Consider the following 23,116-nt stretch of genomic DNA (forward strand, 5'->3'; position numbering starts at 1 on the left):
TAATGCTTGGGCCCTAATAAATTTGGTGCGATGCTGTAAATAAACAAATAAATAAATAAAGATCCTGGATGTGAAAGGGGTCTTTAAATTAAATAGACAGTTGTACAAATAAAAGGACTTGACTGTTTCTGGGTTTTTTATATACATTTTATCAATCTACACTACAATTTATATATTTGCAATGTGTGTGTGAATGTGCGGCTTAATGTTTTTAGTAAGGATGACCCCACTATAAGAGCACATCTTGAACTGTTTCGTTTACACAAAAGGTCTGATACAACTCGGCTTGCGTGCGAAGCTGCTTCTTGATAATCGACCCTCGAAGACAGATAACCAGCGCAACATCCAGGTAACCCAGCAACGCGAAACGACTTAGCGTACCTGAGCAGCAGACGGTCAGCGTGCTCAGCTTCGTCTGCAAGTGGTGCCGTGTCGTGTCGTTACATGCCGGGCTGCTTATCGCACCTCGGCGGAGATAACACGGACCCTCGGGGCATCAGTAATTCGACAACGGCTGCTCCTCCTCCTCCTCCTACACAGAGACGGATCTGCAGGCAAGGCCTAGTCCTGACACGGCGTTAACTCGCCAGAAATATCATGTGAGAGGGCATTAAAGTTGACTTCACCACCGTGTTTCAGGTACATTAAATCGCACGCTATTCAGCCCTACCTGCAGGCCAGACATGAGTCACACTGTGCTGTCAGGGTACAAGCGCAGACTTGGTGATGTTGACAGTTTTTGTACCCGGTATTAGGCAAGCAAATTACACTGCTGATGTATTGCTGCTACGATTACGGGCCCAGCGCCAAAAGTAGCCTAGAGTAACAGAGTTTACTTGAAGGGGACCGTTGAAAATCCTACAAATAAAGCAGAAAGTAAAGCAAGTATAGCAAGTCATATGTGATTTAGAAAAGTTCTAGTGATATCCCAATAATTTCGGGGGTTTTCTGGGACGTCCTATGGGGCGGCCAGAATTTATGGTTTGTTTGCTTGAAATCAACACAGTTGTCTTAATATGCCAAGCCCATGCTCTCTCAACTTCCTGTTTGTGATGATAATTATGATTGACTCCAGCTGGTGGCTTCTCTGTTCCAACATAGAGTTTCCTTGACAGTCCTTGTTGGCCTGACCAACAATCGGTACAATAAGAAAGTCCAAAACTCTCAATTCAGACCTGAGAAAGTGTGTAGGTTTGAAAATAATAAATAATAATAATAATAATAATAATAATAATAAAATCAAGTTCTTTTAAAGCCATTTCTAACCAACTGCAGATTTTAAGATCAGTTCAGACGATGAGTTATTAAAAGGTTGAGCCAAGACCTGGAAGAAGACCCAAACTGTCAGATAATCGGGAACAACCCAAGAACCATGAAGGAACAGACCTGGTATTAACTGGAAGCTGCTGGAACACCAGTGTCACCGTCTAGCCAGTTTTACATCACCATGGACGAAAGGCTGACATCCAAGAAATAAGCTCCTTCACCAAAAAAAATCAGCACCTTCAAGCTAAAATAAGGTTGACAGTTGACCACATGAGGAAAGCAAAAAGCTTCTGGAGGAAAGGTTTGACTAAGAGTTCTGTATGTTTTGAGAAGTAGAGAAATTTTAGAAGTCATTCAAACACAGGAGCGCTCTAGCGGCTGTTATGCATGGTGGTGGTAGCTTCATGCCCTGGAGCCGATTTCCATCCACAAATTGAGGAAAGTGGAGAACCCCAGAATTCTTTAGCAGAAGCTCAAATCTGTTAGTCAATATAGTCCGGATCTCTCACCTCCTAATCTGATTATCTTCCAAAATTTCTAAATGAACAAATTCACAACATGCTGCGTCTGACTTTTCCAATATAATACCAATGGCACTAACAAACACCTGGTAAAAGCAAAGATCTTCATGAATGTAAGAACATATGCAAAGCTCCTTTAGAAAGGTTAGCATAGACTGTCGTCATATGCAAACTATTATGGGAGTAGGAAATTATCATCATTATCCGAACACCATGGCCTTATATTAAGACTAAAAACAAAATTTATACAAGGATCACTTGCTATACTACTGAACATCAACAGCGCTACCGAAGATGTAAGATTCCTGCTAACGCCATGGCGTCCATATCATTGTCAATCACCTCGTACACTGCTAACAAATAGGGATGGGAATCACTAGTTACCTCCTGATATAGTATCACGATACCTCAGTGCCGATTCAATTAAAATCTTGATTCTATAAGTATCACGATTTTATAAATATCCCATTTGCATATAAAAATTTTCCCCAATTTGTTACAATTTTAAACCCCTTAAAAAAAGTTGTACTAGAAATTAATTGTAGCCTCTTCCTTCAAATCAAATGAAAAAAAAAAAAAAAAAAAAAAAACATTGAGCAGCACGTATCTCTCCCATCTGTCATCTCATCTCGGTCATCTGTGTTTACAGAATTATACAGAAAAGGCGACAATTTATCACCTCAAATGCCTCCAAAGTCTCAAAACTTACCATGACGGTGAGCATGCGGGCACATGTGGCTTCTAATGTAAGCACTTGGGCTTCTAACTAATTTGTGCTTGCTGTGTTTTGAGACTAATGCATGCGTGTTAAATAAGTGGGTTTGGGACTAATTCTCTCACAGTGTTTGGAAAAAAAAAGACAGATCGGAGGCTGCATGACTTTTGATAATGTTCTTTCGGCTGCTCCCGGCAAAGGGTCGCCACAGCAGACCATCAGGTCCACACATACAAGCTTGGCACAGGTATGACTTTTGATAATGTAAGGCCATAAAAATGTGTTTTTGTGGCACCATTAGGAATAGGATCGTTTATGTCTGAGGTTGATTAGCCGATCACGGGTCATGTCCAACCAAACTAAAAAACAGCCAATTCTTGTCACTGGTCGATCGATCAGTTTCCCTCATTGTAAATGTGAAAAGTTTTTTGGGGTTTTTTTTTTTTTTTTTACAATTTTGGAGTCAGTGGGGCAATACGTGAATCTCAGCACAAAAAAAAATGCAATTTATAACTAAAATTGCAAGCAACGATAAGCTTGTGCCATCGCCACCCGGGCACACCAGAAAGACAGTGGGCACAGTAGGCACATGCATTTAAAAGGGGCTATTAAGATGTGACTCAATATGACATCACACAAAGTTATTAACCACTTTTCGCCATATCTGACCCGTTTGAGACATAAGAAATCCCTCTATAAATATATAATTTTTATCCTTATTGTCTTCAGATCAAATAGGCCCAGTTGATGTCATCACGGCACAAACACTAAATCACAGGAATAACAAAAATATCTAGATAAAAATTTACTCAAAGGCAAAATCATTGAACACATCAGTAATATTGCTGTCTAAACAGACTTAATGTGTTTACCTTAAGTAAAGTTTACTTTTAAAGGCTTATTTGAAAGGTGAAAGCTGTGGTTAAGTATAACAGTTACCTTTATTACTGGATATTACTGGTTTTATTATTATTATTAATTGTATTGCAGGTGTAATATATCCACTGAGTGTTTAGTACTAATTCAGGTGCTTCATATGTAGACGTTTGTATAATTAATGCTGACTTTTACACAAACACCTTATTTTATGAAAAGCTCTCCACCTCCTCTAAGATTTCGCGCCATTTCAATTCGCTCGCGCAGGTATAAACTCGGGCAGCGTCCTAAATCGCGTACAACGTCACTTAACACTACGTCTACGTAATCCGCGTGCGACTTTGGCGTACTACTTAGTACGATAGCATGCGTTTGGAGACGCAACCGAGAGCGTTTAATTTGACAGCACGGAACCTGTTAACCTAAGCAACATTCTATACTTACGTAAAAGCTTATTTTATATTCCTTCGCTTGTAAAATGTAGTTATAATGTAAACGAAGTGTTAGCAATAAATTACAGCAAACACCAGTTGATTGTCGAGTCTCCGGCACTGATTCCTACCTGTCAGTTCATCCACGGCAGCGTTCCTCGGGGCAACTTCTCCACCTTTCCCTCGTTGAATTCAAACCGAAATTAAAGGCTGTACTTTTTTTGTAAACTTCTGACTGCTATATATAACTCGGTGTTCATTTATTTCTTTCGTATTTTCTCCTGTTAATCTCACTTTGTCTGCGGCGTTGCTCAGTTCCCCAAACTCTCCCCTCTCTTCTTTTCTCCATGAGCATATGCTTCTATTAGCAACTGGGTTGGCATTATTTGTAAATCCCTACTCAGTGTTTGCAAAAAATAAAAACACTCACGAAAATAAGCAATTATCAAAATAAAACAGATAAGTAATATCCAAATAAATATAAAGACAGAGGTAAAACCTTTATATAAAAAATTGCTGTTGTTTTATCTTTTTTTGTAAAAAAAATAAAATAAAAAAGAAATCATCAGAGGACATGATTAGGATATAATCTGGCAACCTTGCATATCACTCTTAAAGGGGCCGCGACATATTTTCTCACCTTCTCCAAGTAGCAAATTTTTCCAGGATTTTAGACATTCTTTGGATATTATTATTTTCTTTTATACTAAATACAATACACACACTCATTATATATTTGTGTGTGTATTATATGTATTAAACACGTATATAATACACACAAAAATAGCGGCCAACCTCATTCTGTTTAAACTAAAAGTAAAAGCTGTACTTTTTTGTCAATTTTTCACTGTTATCTATCTATCTATCTATATATATTATATATATATATATATAACATCATATGTTTGACAAAAAAGTTATGTTTGAGTGTATTATATGTATTATATACGTGTTTTATGTGTATATATATATTTAGCACTGTCGTTTTACAACTCCAGAGATCAGGTTCGATTCCCATCTTGGGTCACGAATGGATTTTGCATGTTCTCTTGATGCTTTTTGGGTTTCCTCCATGTACTCCAGTTTCCTCCCACAGACATGCAAATTAAGCTAATTGTTTTTTTCCAAATATCCCATAGTGTGTAAATAAGCATGAGTGTATGAGTGTGTGCCCCGTGATGGATTTGCACCCAGTCCAGGTTGTAACCCACCTCATGCCCAAAGTCTCCTGGAATAGGCTCCAGACCCCCCTGCAACACTGTATACAGTCTAAATCAGTATAAATGATGAGTAAGTGAGTAAATATACTGTAGCATTTAAAACACTTCAATTTTTAAGTTACCCTTTCAATTAATAACCAGGTTCAATTAATGCACATACTTTTAGCCTCTTGAAAGACATCCTTGTATAACAAATATTCCTCACTATTTATTATACAAGGCATCAATACTATTTATTTTCATGGGGAGCTTAAATATTTATTTTACATCTATAATTTCTGTGTTTGTTTTTCTGATGAAAAGAAGTTTTTGCCTAGTAGCGCCTCCTTGTGGCAGGATAGATCAAGTAAGAAAAAAAACAAAGGCACTTTTTAATGTGGTTTAATTAAAAAAAAAAAATTACCACCAGATCTCTGATGGGTCAAAAAATGTTGATTGACATTCCAAAGCAGAAGCTCTGACAGTAGTTCCAGCTGCAAGACAAATCACAAGATTAGGTGAATTAAGATTGAATTTTTGTTTACATGAACTGGTGTCCATATAAACGATTTAAATGTGCACTTAATCGATGATATGGTAAAAATCCTTATGTAACAATTATGGAAGGAGCCTCCAGTTTGAGCAGTTTGTAACAGTTTGTACATTTCTCAACACTTGAAACTTCAGGACGGAGGAGTTTATCAGTACAATGACCAGCCTTTAAAAAAACAAAAGCAGAAGCTGGTGATGAAAAATTGGTTATAAAAGTTGGGCATTGATTGTTTTCCTATAACAACCTGCCCTGAGTGGTTTATTCCTTGCTTTCACATCAGCTGAATTACATCAGCAGGCTGAAATATGGCACAGTGCAATGTTTAAAATGGTCTGATCGATGTCAGATCGTTTACACAATGTCTCTAACACCGTATTCAATCCGATGAAACCCTTTAGTCAAGCTGCTCTTCTGTGTCCCACATGTTCCCCGAAACTGCACTGGCACAGCTCTGGATCGTCCAGGCAGCTATAGCGATCCGATTATTTAGTCGGATGGCGTCTACACTTTCGGTGGCGTTCTGTATTGAGGCCAGGTGTGTGCACAAAGCTTCCAGGGTGTGTGATCCAGAGCCAAGCAGTATGTGTCTGAACGGAGTGTCCCGAGGAGACACGTAGGGAAACAGCAGATTCCTCTCCACCTGCAGAAACACACATCAAGGAATGTTTTCATTGTGTGTACATACCAGGCAATGATGCAATCATGACAGAGTTTGATTTACCCCCATGATTTGGTCGTTGATGAAGCGGCATTGCTCGAGGTCATAAAGGTCGCTGTTTTCCATGCTGGTGATGACCCGAGAAGAAGCGCGTCTGTATGAACCCAAAGCTGACATCAAGCACTGCGTTTGCAAGGGCTCGGTCAGGTGGCCGGACTGAAAATGTAAGCACATTACAGAACGTCTGAATAAAGAAAACTCTTTTGAAAAGACCTCGTTTCAATGATCTGTTTCAATCCTGAGTGTTTCATAATGCCTTAATTTACAGGAAAGGAATAAGTTACTGTATTTATAATTCCGTGAACTACTTACAGTAACCCCGCCCCACACCCACATTATTAATACGATGTGAATGCATTGGATTTACCCAAGTGCCAAGTTTTCAGCCACAGGTTAATGTTTATAGGAATAGCAATTACATTACATAGCCACATTCTTGAACCTTCATATTACTTGATTAATTCTGTTGTTTGGTTTGCACTAAAAAAAAAAATAATAATAATAATCCTAAGCAATTTTGTGTTATTTTAGGGCCAGCACAAACCTGAAGGGGTTTAATTATCCTTTGTATTGCAGCTGTTACACCAAGGATTGAATCTCTGTTGTGAACAAAAGGATTAAGTGGTTGTTGGCTGATTTACACATTTGATATTATTACATTTAGGCATTTGGCAGACGCTCTTATCCAAAGCGACTTACATTTTTATCTCATTATACATCTAAGCAGTTGAGGGTTAAGGGCCTTGCTTAAGGGCCCAACAGTGGCAACTTGTGGGGTTTGAACCTGGGATCTTCCGGACCGTAGTTCAATGCCTTATCCACTGAGCTACCCCTGGCCCATACATGTTTACAAAAGAAAAAACGAAGGCATATACATTTACACTCCCTGGCCAAAAAAATCACTGTTTTTAGTTTTTTTAGGGTCAAATTATTATAGCGCTGAACTGTTAACTTTGTGGAAGAAAATGTGAACGGAAAAACAAATCATAAACTGAGATCACTTAAACACTTGGTGAAGTCACATGGTAAAAAAAATAATAAACAGTAATACGTTTAAAAGTGACAGTAAAAGCATTATAGGACTGGTGTGTGTCCAGCAGTGTGTCCATAAGAAAACCACATAACTCCAGGCTGAACTCATTAATGATTATACTTTTAGGCTATTTCTGTAGTCGCTAACACTTCAGACTATCAGACTAGCATACATTTTTTGTGGAATACTGTTCTACTTTGATGGTGTCCAAGCGCTAGTGAAACTCTGGGATTAGCACATAAGTGTTTAACCATGTTCTTTTATTCGGTACACTCAAAACTCCTGGTTTGACTTGATCGCCCCATATACATTACCATCATCTCTTTAAAAATACGATTGCCACTAGGGTTCAAGTTCTGACTCTTTCACACCAGCATAAGTATAATTAGACAACCTTGGCCCTCGAATGATCCTTCTGAGAAATCCCAAGCATTCGGTCATATTCTAAATAAAAAGAACAACGAACAGCAAAATAGACCAGAGTGTATTGGTGTTGAGGTTATCTAGGGTAACTCGGTGCAGGGTAAAAGCCTTACCTTCTGCAAACGCATCACTTCTTTGTGGATTTTGGTCACATGGATCCCGATGACGCTCTTGTATTTCTCCACGTTCAGTCTCAGCAGGTGGTCGTGAACCAGCCGAAGAGCCATCACCCCTGCGATCTCACCTGCTGCCTTGGCCACCACGAGCAACTTTGTAGATGTTTTATTTTCTAGATTTCCTCTGGTGTCCAACATGGTGCCAAAGAATGGGTATTGTTTATTCTGAAAAACAAGTAGAAAGAAAAACAACTTTCTGTACTCTGTAGGACCCTTACTGCATTTCCAAATTCGACCCTGAAGCAGCACAATCTAAACATTGTAAGATACTTTAGGGAAAAAAAGTCAGGAAGTTCATCAGAGTTCAGTACAGATCAGGAGAAATCAAGCATGTTTGAAATACAGCTGTACTGGCTGTCATCCGGGTCCAGTTCATGTTAACAGGAGAGCTGAGAGGACGTGAGAGAAAAAAATCAGCCAAAAAATTGAACCCCTAACCTAGTTTTTGGGTTCCCTTTGTGCAACCGGGGCAGTTCTAGCACCTCGGGGCATGATTCCTCAGCACCTCGGGGGGGGGGGGGGGGGGGGGGGGGGGGTGCTGTGGTGTCTGGCATTGGGACATTTGCAGCGGGTACTTTGAGTACTTTGGGTTGAGACATAGGGCATCTGTGGATCAGACTTATTTGTACAATTCGACTCATTGGTGCTCAGAGTTTAAAGGCTGGATCGCAACCTTGGCCTCTTTGCCTGCAAGCCCCATGTGCAGTGGGCTGGGTGTTCTGGTACCTTTCTTTCCTAGCCAAGCATGACTTTTTTCTTCAATTTGTGCTGCATTGGCTTTTCTGTGGGATCAGACTATTTGGGCTAAGCTTTGGTCCCCGCAGGCATAGGTGAGCCTTGGGTGCCCATAATCCCGTCATCAATTTACTGGTGTATAGTTGATAATCTTCGGTATGCTTTTTAATTTACTTGGTGTTGGTGGTAATGTTATGGCTGATTGGTGTATATGAGCTACTGTATATCAAAAAAACGTAAGAAAGCCTGAAACATTGTGGTAGGATCAAGAGCAATGGCAGCAGTCCTTGACAACCCTAGACAATTCTTAGGGTTCCTTTAGTAGGTAAATGGTAAAAATAACGTTTGTGACAGCTTGGACGGTTTGTTGCGGAATCAAAAGTATATCTTAAAAAATTCAGGACTCCACAGTAACGTTTCTTGGCCAGGCATAGACAACTAATGGAAGATTAGGAAACGTGACGCGAGTCAGTACAATCCACCATGTTCTGGAATCTGGTAAAGCATCTTACTGGTACAAAATACAATAGTGTGATGATAATAATAATTGCTCTAATACCAATGTTACCTCAGTAAATTGGAATGAGACTGCGGGAATGCCAGAGAAGGCCTGGAATGGATAGGCGGGGTCATCCATCCTCATCGGCTCCATCCTGTGGGAATAAATTACGACTTTATACGCATGTCAACCTTGTCTGTACACATTCTAGCCATAAACAGATTCCTCATAACTACCAAAAATACACTGAACCACTCCAAATAAAGTCAAATCTAAGTGTCCCCGGGTCCAAGGTGTACTCTTTCCTCACACTTAGTCACCCCAGGATAGGCTCTTTATTCACCATAACCTTAACAAGCATAACTCGTGAAGATAAACGTATAAGTGATGTGTGCCATTGACGTTTTTAAAAATCTGTTGTTTCGATATAGATACATACACAGCCATCTCCCAATTGGTTCCAGGCATTTGAGAATACAAACTCTTGCTGGGATCACTGGGCGAAGCTACCTGCAGCAAAAACAGGAAATTAGTTTTCTTCTAAATGAATCTAGTTTATAATCTTGCTTGGAAAAGCTTACCTCTTTCAAAGTACTTTCTATCAAGTCGTACATCAACGGGCTTGCACTCGCTTTAAAAGAGGAACCTGTCAAGAATTTTTAAATCATGAGTAGGTGAACAGGTCTTATATGTGTTATTTAGTTTAGCTTCTTTTTCATTGTTAAGGGAATTACACCTGTGACAACTCCATCCAGGCTAATGTAGGAGAACGCCTTTATATTCAGAGAAGACAAATAGCCCTGTTTGTGCAAAAAACATTAGAGATGAATAGTCACAGTAAGCTGGGTGTTTCTTCCTGTATGGTACATATATTACACGCGGATGCTGTTCTAACCTCCAGCCACTCGGTGGCGCCCACAGCGCCGTATTCTCCAGCAGTCCAGCTTGCAAACACCATGCTTCTCCTGGGTTTAAATCCATCTTGAATTAAAAAAAAAAAAGACATGCATGGATGTTGGTTTAACAAAGCCCACTACACAACATTAAAATGTGTAAACTTTAAAGTGATATACACAAAGGTTAAAATGTTTGGTGGTTGCTTTGTGGTTGTTATGGTAATCAAGTCTTCTAAAGAGTTTCCAAGCCATTGTTGAGAAATCTCCATGGAAAGCTAGCTTCATTAGGGCTATAATATCGCAGGTGGTTGCGTTGCTAGCATGTTTAGAGCTGGTTGCTAGGTAACAGATATGGAATCCCAGAAGGTTGCTAGGTTGTTGTTAAGCAGTCAGTATGATAACCAATGTGGTTGTTAGGTCACTGCTATTGAATCCCATGTGGTTGTTAAGTGGTTGCTAGGTGGTTGCTATGGTATCACTAGGCAATTGTTATTGTATTTAAAGTAATTGCTAAAGCATCTCATGTTGTTGTTAAGTGGTTGCTAGGTGATTGTACTGGTATCAGAGGTAATTGCTCTGGTGTCGCTAGGCAATTGATATTGTATTCAAAGTGATCGCTAGGGGATCCCAAGTGGTTGCTTTTGTGGTTAAATATGTCATCGCTATGGGTTATTACGATGTGATTGCTCATATAACAGATGGTTGTTAGGGTGTTGCAAGGAGGTTGCTAGGCAGTTGCTATTGTACACAAAGTGGATGCTATAGTGTTGCTAGGTGATTCCTAGATCATTATAAAGCTATCCTAGCTGGTTTCTAAGGTGATGCTAAATAACTAGGTTGTTAGTTAGGTGGTTGCTGGGTCATGGCAGTTCAGATGGGTACTTGGGTGTTGCTAGGCCATTGCGAGTGAAACCCAAGTGCTTGCTAGGGAGTTGCTGCAATATTCAAAACGGTTGTTACTGTATTGCTTTGTGTTTGCTACGTCATTGGTATAGTATCTCTGGTGCTTACTAAAGAATTGCTAGGATGTTACTAGGGTGTGGCTACTGTATGCAGCAGCTATTGTATTCATGCCCGCTGGTAAGCATTGCTTTGTAGTTGCTAGGTCATTGCTACAGAATCTCCAGTATTTGCTAGGGTGTTGCTAAGTAGTTTCTTTGATATTTGAATAGACTGCTAGGCTGTTGTTAGATTGTTGCTAAGGTACTGCTATGGAATAATTATATACATATTTAGTACATAAAGGATGCTGCTATTGTTTTCAAGTTCATTGCCAGGCTGTGGCAAGATGGTGGATTGCTATGGTATCCCAGGTGGTCGCTAGGATGTTGCTGGCTGCCATGGTCCCAGAAGCATGTATGGAATTGTCACAAATTTTCGTATATATAAATAACTAGAAGAAGAGTTTTATCAGAACTGAAAATATTGTTTGAAGAACATAGTGGGTTAAATAGACAACTGTAAAATGTCCAGACTCTGACTCACCGTTCCTCATCATCTCTGTAATAACTCTTGCTAACTCAAGTAGCAAACTAGTGCCAATGGTAGACTTTGCAAATCCAGGACCCCAGGCATCTCTCTGAGCTCCAATCACCACATAACGGTCTAAACCAGAAGATAACCATGAGTTTAACAACCAACTTCACCACCAACATTAAAACACCAACTCGCAAAATCTATTTGTTTCTGCGTACCAGGATCTATGAAACCCTTGACAACTCCAAACATGTTGAAGATCTTTGTCATGGTCAGAGCGTTGTCAACGTCCACAAAGACAATGTCATCATCACCACCAAGCTTGTACGTTACCTCTCTCAGACCACCACTAGCCCATTCGGGAGGTGGATTATGACCTCCCATTTTCCTAGAGATCATAAAAATCCAGACACGATGTTAAACAAGAACTTAATTTCTTTGGAACTGAGAAGTTTTCTTGATTAGGATTGAATGCTTTACTTCATGATCGCTGCAGCTGTGCTGGCTTTGATGGTCTGGGCAGGTATGCTTGGCAGGCCTGAGGATTTAGCTGGAGGAAATTGGGTGTGATTGAACGATGGGTAACCTGGAGTGAATGGATCACCCGAGCCAAGATGGACCTGTGCAAAACATGGCCAGATGTTAATCTGAAGAAGTAAATAAACTGCAGAATAAAACATAAAGGTATAATGTTAGTGATTTAATCCTGACCTCGGGTTAATGTCAGTGTGGATGTTTACATGGTGTCTCAGTGTACTCTCAAGTGGTTTCCTCTCACTGTATCTCCCAAAAAAGTGTCGGCTATTTCTTTCGTTATTTATGAGCCCCCTAAAATATGAGGGTGTGTATAAAAATATCTCCAATTCCTGAATGTTTAATGCTAGACATTTGTCAAACCCCTTGAATTAACACTGAAAATCTTGACTTCGCTCACATCTTGAGTGTTTTAAATTATTTAAAATCTAACGTGGTGGTGTAGAGGCCAAATGGCAAAAAAAAAAAAAAATTCTTGTGCATGTTTGCCCATGACCACAATAACCAGCAAGTACATGTGACTGAATAATAAATGAACCTTAAATGTCCCATATTTTACTACTTCTTGTACAAGTTAACTCACTCAGGTGGACACTCATCTGTATATACTGTACTTAAATTATTTTTTTTTTTTTAAATTGCATGATAGGTCCCCTTTAAGACCCCTTTAATTTCATACATGACCAAACAGATCTGTTTCTTCATCAAACAAGTAGTCAGCAGGATCTGGATAGATCAGCACCGCACTTGCATTCACACTGGCAGCATTAGCAACCTGTAAGATTAACATTAACAGTGAAAAAATGGTACATATAAAAATTCAAGTTCAACTAAAAACTGAGGGGTGTTCAAGTCAAACCGGGCTTTTGATTGTGCAGAATAATAGAACAAAGTTAAGAGAATAAAAACTCCCTTTATTTTTCTAGATAATGCCCTGCTACACTAATACAATTTATCCCAGCGTTTCACTAGTGTTTAACATCTGAAACGCTGGCCTCCCAGGAACTCGTTTAATAGATCATCATTCATGAATGTACAGCCTTCTTTAAAACATTTGCCTCATTCAATCACCATTCACCAGAAAGTCCCAGTTTGACTTGAATGTCCCTCATTTAAAGAGTTTAGATGTAAAATTGTGCAAACCTTTTCAGCAAAACTTATTTTTCCAGCTCTGATCAAGACAATCTTTCCTTCTGAACTTATATTTAAGTCTTGTAGGGATTTAAAGTCTCCTCTTTGTCCATAATGAGCATACAGAACTGCACCCTGTATAAAAAAAAAAAAAGAAATCTTAGATTAATTACATGCAAAGTGAACCATGTTAAGCTTTTTTGTTGTTTGTTTTAGTGTTAATGATTGCAGCTTACAGCTCAGGAAAATCAAAAATCCAGTATCTCAAAATATTAGAATATTCAATTTTTATGTTCAAGTAAATTATTGTTCATTCATTATAAATACAGAGTGGGTGGAAAGTAACTAGCCAAAAAATCGGTCCATATTTCTAAAACAAATGTAGAGAAACAAATTGTACATGTACAATTTCTTCTTGCATCGTTCCTTCTTGCATTTTGTCTCCGGACGTAGTGTTGCATTCTTCCCTTTCACTGCACGACAACATCTCTGGACAAGAACAATGGTCTTCCACACTTTATAACATGCTGCAATCTTAGCTTGCTCCTGAACAGTTGAGCGGTCCGTCATCTTGTGCTGCTTCTCACATTCGATCCCTGTACTATTGACGCGAGACATATGAAATCCTATTTACCATGGTCTATTCAGAGACTGTTTTCATCATGACCCAATAGCCATTTAATATCGCCTAGTTAATTTTTACCCACCCTGTACAATGTATCTCTCTGTCACAGATGTCTTTAGGAAATGGGCTACAACTGTCGAATTCATAGTATCAAGCCACTACTACTGTAAATCAGAGAAAACATCATAAGCATCTTACCTGGGCTAAGGAGATAAAGAACTGGACCATTGCTCAGTAGCCCAAAGTAAATTTTGCATTTCATTTGGAATCATTGTTCCAGAGTCTGGAGGAAGATTGGAGAGGCATAGAATCCAAGGTGCTTGAATTCCAAAGTTTCCACAGTCGGTGATGATTTGGGGTACTGTGCTTTCTAACCCACAGTGCCAAAACTACCACTAACTGGTTTGCTGACTATGATGTTACTGTGTTTGATTGGTCAGCCAACTCACCTGACCCAAACCCCATAGAGAATTTATGACGTATTGTCAAGAGGAAGATGAGAAACCCTCGATCCAATAATACAGACGAGCTGAAGGCTGTTATCAAAGCAACCTGGTCTTCAATAGCGGTGCTATAGACTGATCGCCTCCATGTCATGCTGAATTGATGCAGTAATTTTTGCTAAAAGAATTACTGCATGAATGTAAAAGAAACTGAACATGAACATACCTTTCAGAAGTTTGACATTTATGTATTGTAAAAAACAAACTTCAAACATTCTAATAGGTTGAAGTACTGTATTTTTTTTTATGAGCTATAAGCTGTAAATCAAATAGAAATCAAAAAGGCTTTCAATATTTTACATTAAAAAAAAAACTTGCATCTGAAGGTTTATGTTATGTTAGTGTCCTGAGAAGAAAAGTTCAGGCTGAACATAAAACAGCTTAAGCACAAACCTTTGCTGTTCCAGTTGGACTGTAAGCCAAATAGCCTTGTTCAGAAAATGTTTTATTACGAAACATCACTGTGTTGAAGCCTTTTGTAGGACGGTCATGGATCCTAACAAAGTGTGAATCAGTCCAAGGTGTCATGCCAAAATTTGTGAATTTCTTCCAGACTTTACTGCTGAGTTCCTCGTCTCCTGGAGACCCTGCCTGATGACTGGTAGTGAAGAATTCACTGAACAAGAACGAGAAGAGAAAGAGGCTCTATTCAGTAACCACAGACCTCATCATACGGTTAGATTAGTTGTGTCTGGTTGAAATCAAAATTTATAGGAACACTGGCCTCTTTACAGGTAAGTCTGCACAAAAAAATTGGATCCAGACATTATCATTAAAGCTTGGGTTATTTCTCCAGACATTAGAGAAATTCATGTAAACATACTTAAGACTGTTTTCAATGCTGCTCGTGTTCAGTTTATTTTTGAACAAGGATGTGATATTGCTCCAGTCTAGGATTGGTTCCGTCTGAACCGTCACGTCAGAACCGTCAGAAGTAGACTCTTTGCAGCTTGGCGCATCTCTCTTCGTATGAGCGACATAGCCAATCAGGGATCCTGGAAGACAAAAACAGGATCATAAAGCACTTATAAATGAATCTTAGCCATTTGTCAACCAAGGCCAGAAATGCTAACGAAATGCGTTTTGAACGTACATAAGTACCCAGGAGGTAAGAATGAATAACTCAAATTACTTTGGAAATCTTCTAACAATTCCCTCGTCACAAAGTGGGCACTTGTCCAACATACTGTAGGTGGCGCACTTTCATTAGCTTGTGTCCTAGTTAGTAAGGGCATTTATATACAGTAGTGCTTGTGATCAGTTTTATCCCAGTTACTGCTTGAAATATACCCTTTAGGCCCCACCTCCTCAAAAATGTAATGACAGAACAACGGGAAAAGTTGGAGAATTGAAGACATTACTACTATTTTGGTAAGCTGATCTTTTAAAACTTACATTATAACCATGAAGAACATACTGTATATGATGATGTATTTTTACATATGTTTAAGATATTCATTAGTAAGATTATTATCATCGCTCCAAATCTGTGTCTTAGCCAATTAACTTTGGAGCGACGTGAACACTGGATATACTGTATGAAGTTTCTTCACCAAATAATTACCTTAAAAAGTTAAAATTGGAAAAAAAAAATAGATCTATATCGTGATTCTTTTGTGTGGAACTTCATCTATCAATTAAAATAATTTTTTTTATTACAAAAATTTGCATATGAGGTTGCAAACTGTTGCTGTTCCTCTGTAATACAGCAAGTGGCGAACGTTAATCTAGTCACACAGCACAGCATCCCATGCAGTAGAAGCAAAAGATTGTTTAGGATTGTATAAAATCTGGAAATAAATTATATTGAATCCCGCATAAATTTGCATAATCGCAATGCAAACTGAATCGGCACCTAGCTATCATAATAAAATTTTATCTAACCTATTTACAAGAGTATCAGCAATTGGCATAACTTTCTTTGCCTCTTTTTAATGACATCATCAATAGTAGCACAATAACACAACAACAAGGTTTAACAAGACTTAACAGGTTTAACAAAATTATTCTCAATCATGGTGTATGTCAAAAACTTCCCTATTTATCACCTAAGCCATGCTTCAACAAAAACATGTCAAATGACCGTACGTACCAAAAGCAAATATGAAAAGAGCAGCAGTAAGAGCGAAGCAGATGTTTTTCAGAGTGTTTCTGATTGATCCGATTAAAGAAGTATGGACGTGATTCATCAAACTCTCTTCAGCTATGTCTTGTTCAGGTACCTCATCCAAATCAGACATTATCAGGTCCAGTTGACTGCTGTTATCCTCCATGATCCAGGGCTGACAGAAACCTGTGTAGAAATGTGGACTCCTGGTGAACTGTGGACCGATGGCAAATTTAGTCAAAGGTTAAAAGTTACAGTATTTTATAAAGTACAGTAGACTGTATAGTGTGGTCAGGGTCGTTTAAATTTGTAATAGCAGAGCTAAGAAGCTTAAGAGTACTGATTTAGACTCAATTTCCTGTTGTAAAATTGGTACATACCTGTACTTTTTGGAGGGGTTACTTTTTCGTTAATGCATCCTTTCATAAATTCCATACATCTTAGCCTTGTAATTATCTGTATATTTAGTTTTTTAGTTATATTGATTTAACTATGTTGGCACAGTGGTTTAGTGGTTAGCACTGTCACCTTGCACCTCCAGGGTCTGGGTTCTATTCCCGGCCAGGCTCAATTCCCGTCTCTGTGTGCTTGGAGTACGCATGTTCTCCCTGTGCTTAGTCTAATTGGTGTTTCAAAATTGCCCGTAGTATATGAATGTGTGTGTGCCCTGCGATGGATTGGCACCCTGCCTCCTGCCCTAAGTCTCCTGGGAGGGGCTAGCGGCACCCTGTGACCCTGAATACAGGGTAAACGCAAATTAATCATATGACCAACTTTGGCCCTTATGTCTTCCCATATTCGCAGCGGCAAGTTTCATTATAAAATGCTTTTAGATGAAGGTTTAGATAAAACCAAAGTTGTGTGCCTGAGCTACATTCAAGGGGATTATTTTTAGAATAATGGCTAAGGCTCTAGGTTGTTGATCTGAGGATCCGGGTTTGAGCCCTGCTGCTGTTGCCACACCCATACTACCCAGCCACTGCATGCAGCACTGTCCCATTTGAAAAGTCCCATACCAAAAGTGATCCAAGGTGAACTGGTGGCAGGGGTGGCAAAGGCGCCCTGATGCGCATGGAAAGTCAAGGCCGGCCTGTGTAGTACAATCCATTAGAAACGCTAGCGTGGATCAGATGGTTGTAATAGAACGGTGTCAGAACACACAGTACTTCAATGTTATGGTGACAAAAGGGGGACCTACTCAATATTAGGTGGGTGGTCAAAATGTTATGGCTGACCTGTGTACACTACCAGGTACAGAACCTGAGGCATGCAGGAGGAAAATAGTCATGAGTCGTTCATGAACGATTTGTTCATTTTTGAACGAATCTTTAACGTGACTCAGAAGAACGAGTCGTCTCGGAGAGTGATTCGTTCATTTTCTACTGAGCGCGCATGCGCAAATCATCGCAAAACCCTCGTAAGTTATGTACAGGAAACAGACTTGAGTGATTCTTTCTCAATGACTCTTCTACTCGGAGTCGTTCGTTCCTTTGTCACGTGACTCACATAAACGCTATGCGGTTGAATAGATTCAAAAGAACGAACGACTCGGACTAGAAGATATGAGGTGAGCTACTCATTCTGTTTATTATAATATGTCCTGAGCTTTTAATACTGAAACTATATCCAAGATTTGTGTATGTAGACGTATTGGGGGTCTTTTCTATTGAAAATGCAACATTTCATTTTATTTCTTATTAAAAGAACGAAATGAACTAAAAAAGAGAGATTCGTTCATTTTGCTAAACGAGATTCAAAGAACCGAGTCACTAAAATGATTCACTAAAACTTTTACCATTACTAGGGGGAGTGTGTGGTTAGTGCGGGGCAAAACTAATGCGCATGCGCAGTCGCGTGTGTGTACGCGCAGAACCGATGACTTTACATTCAGAATCTCACTCCAAACATTCCCCTGTAAGATACGCCCCGTCATGTTTTTGAGAAGTGTATACTTTTTTTAATTTAAAAAAGTACATTATAATCTTAATATCCTCTTTAAGACAATGTAGTGTGTGAAGTTTTGGACATAGGAACAGTAAGCTCTTCCTGTCTTTTAAAATAAAAGACAGCTCAGGAAAAACGAGACGCCCGACTTTACAGTGTCACCACTCGTGAAAAAAAAACATCCAGGTTAATAATAAACACGTCTACGTACAGTAAGTTTTTATGTCAATGATGAGGTTTAGCAACAGTTTAACGTTTATTTTCCACGCGCAGGGAGAGGTCACGTGACCAAAACAAGTCAACAGTAAGGCAGAAAATCAGCAGCAGCAGCCTCCCTCTTTACTCTGCTGTCACCATTATTCCTCCAAAAAAAAAAAAAAAACATAATTTAATGTTTCTTACCAGAAACAAGGAGAATGATTCTGAAGAACAAGGTTCTGCAAATTATGTGAAAGCTCAGCAGTCATGTCATGTGAGAGGTTTTTTGGGCTTGGATCATATCCTGCTTCCTGGATTTGGGCATAAAAGTCACTTTGGCAGAGGGCACAAACTTTTTCTTTTAATTTTATTTAAGATAACACTGGTCATATCTGCTGCTGTTGCACTGCTTTTAGGGACTCCCAAAAACAGAGCTAGGAATTAGGATTTACATGCAAAAATCTGAATTTGTTTACTTATCTTAAATTTTAATGCAGTAAAAAAGAAACTTTTTAATGCATGTACCGTGAACATTTTTACAATGTTGTAAGTAAAACTTAATTCCATGTATAATAAATAACCTTTGTTTTATTTACAGTTTTTCTATTAAAATAATTCACATAACTCCCCTTTTTTAATATTAAATTCCAATATTTATTTAATCTTGATTACAATTTTTAGATTAAAAAACTGTATTCCTTTTAATGTAAACAACAGTCCTAACATTAATTTTTGCTTAATAACTTTTGCTTAATTTTTTTTATTATTTCTCCATTGGGAGAGTGATAGTGTTCACATTGTTTGACTCAAAGTTACCTGAATGCCATTTTGAAATAGATGAGTTTAAAAATTATGCATTTAAAAACATATATACCAAGAATCTTTGAACATTTTCTGTAAAAAATGAATACAATTAAAGGCATTATTTGAATGCAATTATTTTAAAAGAATCATAAATAAAACAGAATTGTAATATTTTGAAAGTGGGATTAAAACACAGTTTCTTTTCTTTAATTTAAAAAGTTAGAGGAAGTAAGAGGAATTGCGTTTGAGTTCACATTTTTACATCCAACTCTTAAATTCAATGTTAAAAAAATAAGTTAATAAAAAAAAGAATTTTATATATATATATATATATATATATATATATATATATATATATAAAATTCTTTTTTTTTACATACTGTATATATAATTGAAATTAAAAATTACTAAATAAATAATGCCCAGATTCTTATGCCTAACCTGATTTACACTGTTTAACATGTATACTACTAATTTTTGTATATTAAATTATAACCTCTGATCTGAAGCTAGAACTGTTAAATATTAGATCTCTCGCATCTAAAGCAGCTATAGTTAATGATATTATCACGGATCAGGAGTTTGATATACTTTGTTTAACAGAAACCTGGATTAAACAGGACGAGTATGTAGCTCTAAATGAAGCTAGTCCTCCTGGATACAGCTACATACACCAGCCTAGGTTAACTGGTAGAGGAGGAGGCGTCGCAGTTATTCACAATGATAATTTGACTATTGTACAAAAACACGGACACAAATTTAATTTATTTGAAATTCTTTACAGTAACATAAGTGTATTTAACTAGATAAAGTCAGCTCAGTCGATCCCGCTAATTGTCATTTACAGACCTTCAGGGACTCTGAATTTCTTAGTGAATTTGCAGATTTCCTCTGAAACCTAGTCCTTTCTGTAGACAAAGTGTTAATTGCTGGAGATTTTAATATCCATTTTGAAAACCCAGAAGACCCTCTGAGAACAGCATTTATGTCCATACTAGACTCGGTAGGAGTGAATCAGTGTGTAGTAGGACCCACTCATAAAGCAGGTCACACTTTAGATTTAATAATATTATTCGGATTAAGTATAAGAAATTTATTTACAATTCCACTATCTGAAGTTATCTCAGATCACTATCTTGTCTCAATTTAAGTGTGTCACAGTAATAATGTACGCACAGCGCCGCGCTACCGTATGAAACGTACATTCACATCAACTACCAAACAGAGTTTTATCAGTAATCTCCCAGAGTTCCCAACTTCGATTAGATCACCGTCTGACCCCACAGAACTCGATCAGGCGACTGAATATTTAGAGTCGACATTTCGCTATACCTTAGATAATGTAGCTCCAGTCAAAAGAAAAATTATTAGAGATAAGAAACTTGCTCCCTGGTATAACGATCACACGCGCACTTTAAAACAGACTGCTCGGAAATTAGAACGTAAATGGCGTCAAACTAAATTGCTAGTATTTCAAATAGCATGGAAGAAGAGCATCTTGAACTATAGAAAAGCTCTTAGTGTAGCTAGATCAACATATTTCTCCACTCTTATAGAAAATAACAAAAATAATCCTAGATTCTTATTTAATGCTGTAGCCAAATTAACCAGAAATAAGACCACTGCAGAAATCTCCACAACAACATCATGCAATAGTGAAGACTTCATGAACTTTTTTAATAATAAAATTGTAAATATTAGGCATAAAATTGAGGTTTTGAAACCGAATAATGTAATTGATGCAGATGTTAATCTAGCCATGTCAGATCAGAACCTAGAATACTTTACTCCCCTTGAAGAGAATAAACTAATTTCACTCATCTCTTCTGCAAATTCATCAACCTGTATATTAGATCCTGTACCGACACATTTTCTTAAACAGATAGTACCAGCAATAACCGAACCCCTGTTGAGAATAATTAATTCTTCACTCAGCATTGGTTATGTTCCAAAATCTTTTAAATTAGCAGTTATCAAACCAATAATTAAGAAACCTGACCTCGACCCCTGTCAGCTGTCCAGTTACAGGCCAATATCAAACCTCCCCTTTATCTCTAAGATTCTGGAAAAGATAGTAGCGGAGCAGCTATGCTCATATCTATATAGAAATGGCATACATGAACTGTATCAGTCAGGATTTAGGCCTCATCACAGTACAGAGACAGCACTCGTTAAAGTAGTAAATGACATCCTATTGGCCTCTGATCAGGGTTGTGTAACTATGCTTGTATTACTCGACCTCAGTGCAGCTTTTGACACCGTTGATCACGCTATTCTTCTTCAAAGATTAGAAAATGTAGTGGGAATTAAGGGTACAGCCCTCTCCTGGCTCAGATCCTATCTGACCCATCGTTATCAGTATGTAGACTTGATTATTCTGCATGTTCTCTAGTGGAGTTTGGCGTTCCGCAGGGTTCAGTTTTAGGTCCACTGCTTTTTTCCCTTTACATGCTTCCTCTGGGCAACATAATCCGTAAGCATGGTATTAGTTTTCATTGTTATGCTGACGATACACATTTATATGTCTCAGCAAAACCTGATGAGAAAAAACAGCTTACTAAAATTGAGCAATGTGTGCAGGACATAAGAAATTGGATGCTAATTAACTTCCTTCTGCTAAATCCGGATAAGACAGAAGTTCTAGTCATAGGACCGCATACAGCTAGGAGTAAAATTTTAGATCACACCGTAACTTTAGATGGCCTTTCTGTTCCATCAAGTGCAACAGTAAAAGACCTTGGTGTGATTATTGATTCCAGCCTTTCATTTGAAGCTCATGTTGATAATATTACCAGGATAGCATTCTTTCACCTCAGAAATATTGCCAGGATAAGAAATTTATTGTCGCTAAACGATGCAGAAAAACTAGTTCATGCTTTTATCACCTCTAGGTTGGACTACTGTAATGCCTTACTGTCTGGTTGTTCAGCTAGATGTATAATTAAGCTTCAGCTAGTCCAGAATGCAGCAGCGAGAGTCCTCACTAGAACCAGAAGATATGAGCACATCACCCCTATTTTATCTTCACTGCATTGGCTCCCTGTGAAATTTCGCATTGATTTTAAAATACTACTCTTGACATATAAAGCATTAAATGGTCTCGCGCCGCAGTACCTGAGCGAACTGCTAGTGTCTTACAAACCGCCACGCCTACTTCGATCAAAGGATGCAGGCTGCTTGTCAGTACCGCGTATTATGAAAAATACCGCTGGGGGCAGAGCTTTTTCTTACAAAGCCCCAAAATTATGGAATAGTCTTCCAAATAGTGTTCGGGACTCAGACACAGTCTCAGTGTTTAAGTCCAGGCTAAAAACCTATTTATTTAGCCAAGCATTTTTATAAATAGATTTGCCATAGGTAAAGGAGCAGATCTGGGGGACTCATGGACGTAGAGTATTATGGTGAACTGGTATGTTTGGATGCTGTCTTCCTCACTCTCATTGATCACTCAGGTTTGCTGACGGTGAGGTGATTGTTTGCTTTACATCTCAGGAAGCCCTCATGTTTGTGTTTGCTTCTGGCTCTCCCTTTTAGTTATGCTGTCATAGTTAGTCCTGCCGGAGTCTCTGCTTGCACTCTACAGTTAATATACATTCACATTATACATTGTGTGACTGTGACCATACCTAACTGCCATCTCTCCTCTTCTTCTCTTCCCCCCCCCCCTTTCTCTTTCCTCTCTCCTCCTGTCTCCCCCTTTCACTCTTTCTCTCTCTCTCTGTCGAGCTACACATGTCGTTCCTGAGCTGCCAG

At 38.5% G+C, this 23,116-nt stretch overlaps 2 protein-coding genes across 3 annotated transcripts in view; both read right to left on the reverse strand.

Annotated features, from left to right (window-relative positions):
• The window catches only part of tnk2b (tyrosine kinase, non-receptor, 2b), a 67,341-nt gene extending 63,200 nt beyond the window's left edge, over nucleotides 1-4,141 (reverse strand). Inside the window, exon 1 of the mRNA XM_053486414.1 lies at nucleotides 3,941-4,141. The gene's annotated coding sequence lies outside the window, so the exon portion shown is untranslated. The remainder of the gene's footprint in view (nucleotides 1-3,940) is intronic.
• Nucleotides 4,142-5,400: 1,259 nt separating this feature from the next.
• LOC128512836 (transferrin receptor protein 1-like) lies at nucleotides 5,401-18,909 on the reverse strand. 2 transcript variants are annotated; one of them, XM_053486264.1, is made up of 17 exons: nucleotides 18,764-18,909; nucleotides 16,403-16,603; nucleotides 15,134-15,305; nucleotides 14,704-14,926; nucleotides 13,195-13,317; nucleotides 12,731-12,826; nucleotides 11,998-12,137; nucleotides 11,736-11,905; nucleotides 11,527-11,646; nucleotides 10,041-10,126; nucleotides 9,882-9,945; nucleotides 9,727-9,791; nucleotides 9,585-9,655; nucleotides 9,215-9,299; nucleotides 7,849-8,076; nucleotides 6,283-6,435; nucleotides 5,401-6,201 (listed from the first exon to the last, which is right to left on the reverse strand). In XM_053486264.1, exons 2-17 carry the CDS (start codon nucleotides 16,581-16,583, stop codon nucleotides 5,956-5,958), a joined length of 2,223 nt encoding a protein of 740 aa, XP_053342239.1. In that variant the 5' UTR covers nucleotides 16,584-16,603; nucleotides 18,764-18,909; the 3' UTR covers nucleotides 5,401-5,955. The 2 variants fall into 2 exon arrangements, with proteins under 2 accessions (XP_053342239.1, XP_053342238.1); XM_053486263.1 differs by having other exon boundaries at nucleotides 16,403-16,631; nucleotides 18,764-18,908.
• Between the last annotated feature and the right edge of the window lie 4,207 nt (nucleotides 18,910-23,116).

Source organism: Clarias gariepinus, chromosome 25 (genome assembly GCF_024256425.1).
Source record: "Clarias gariepinus isolate MV-2021 ecotype Netherlands chromosome 25, CGAR_prim_01v2, whole genome shotgun sequence".
NCBI lineage: Eukaryota > Metazoa > Chordata > Actinopteri > Siluriformes > Clariidae > Clarias > Clarias gariepinus.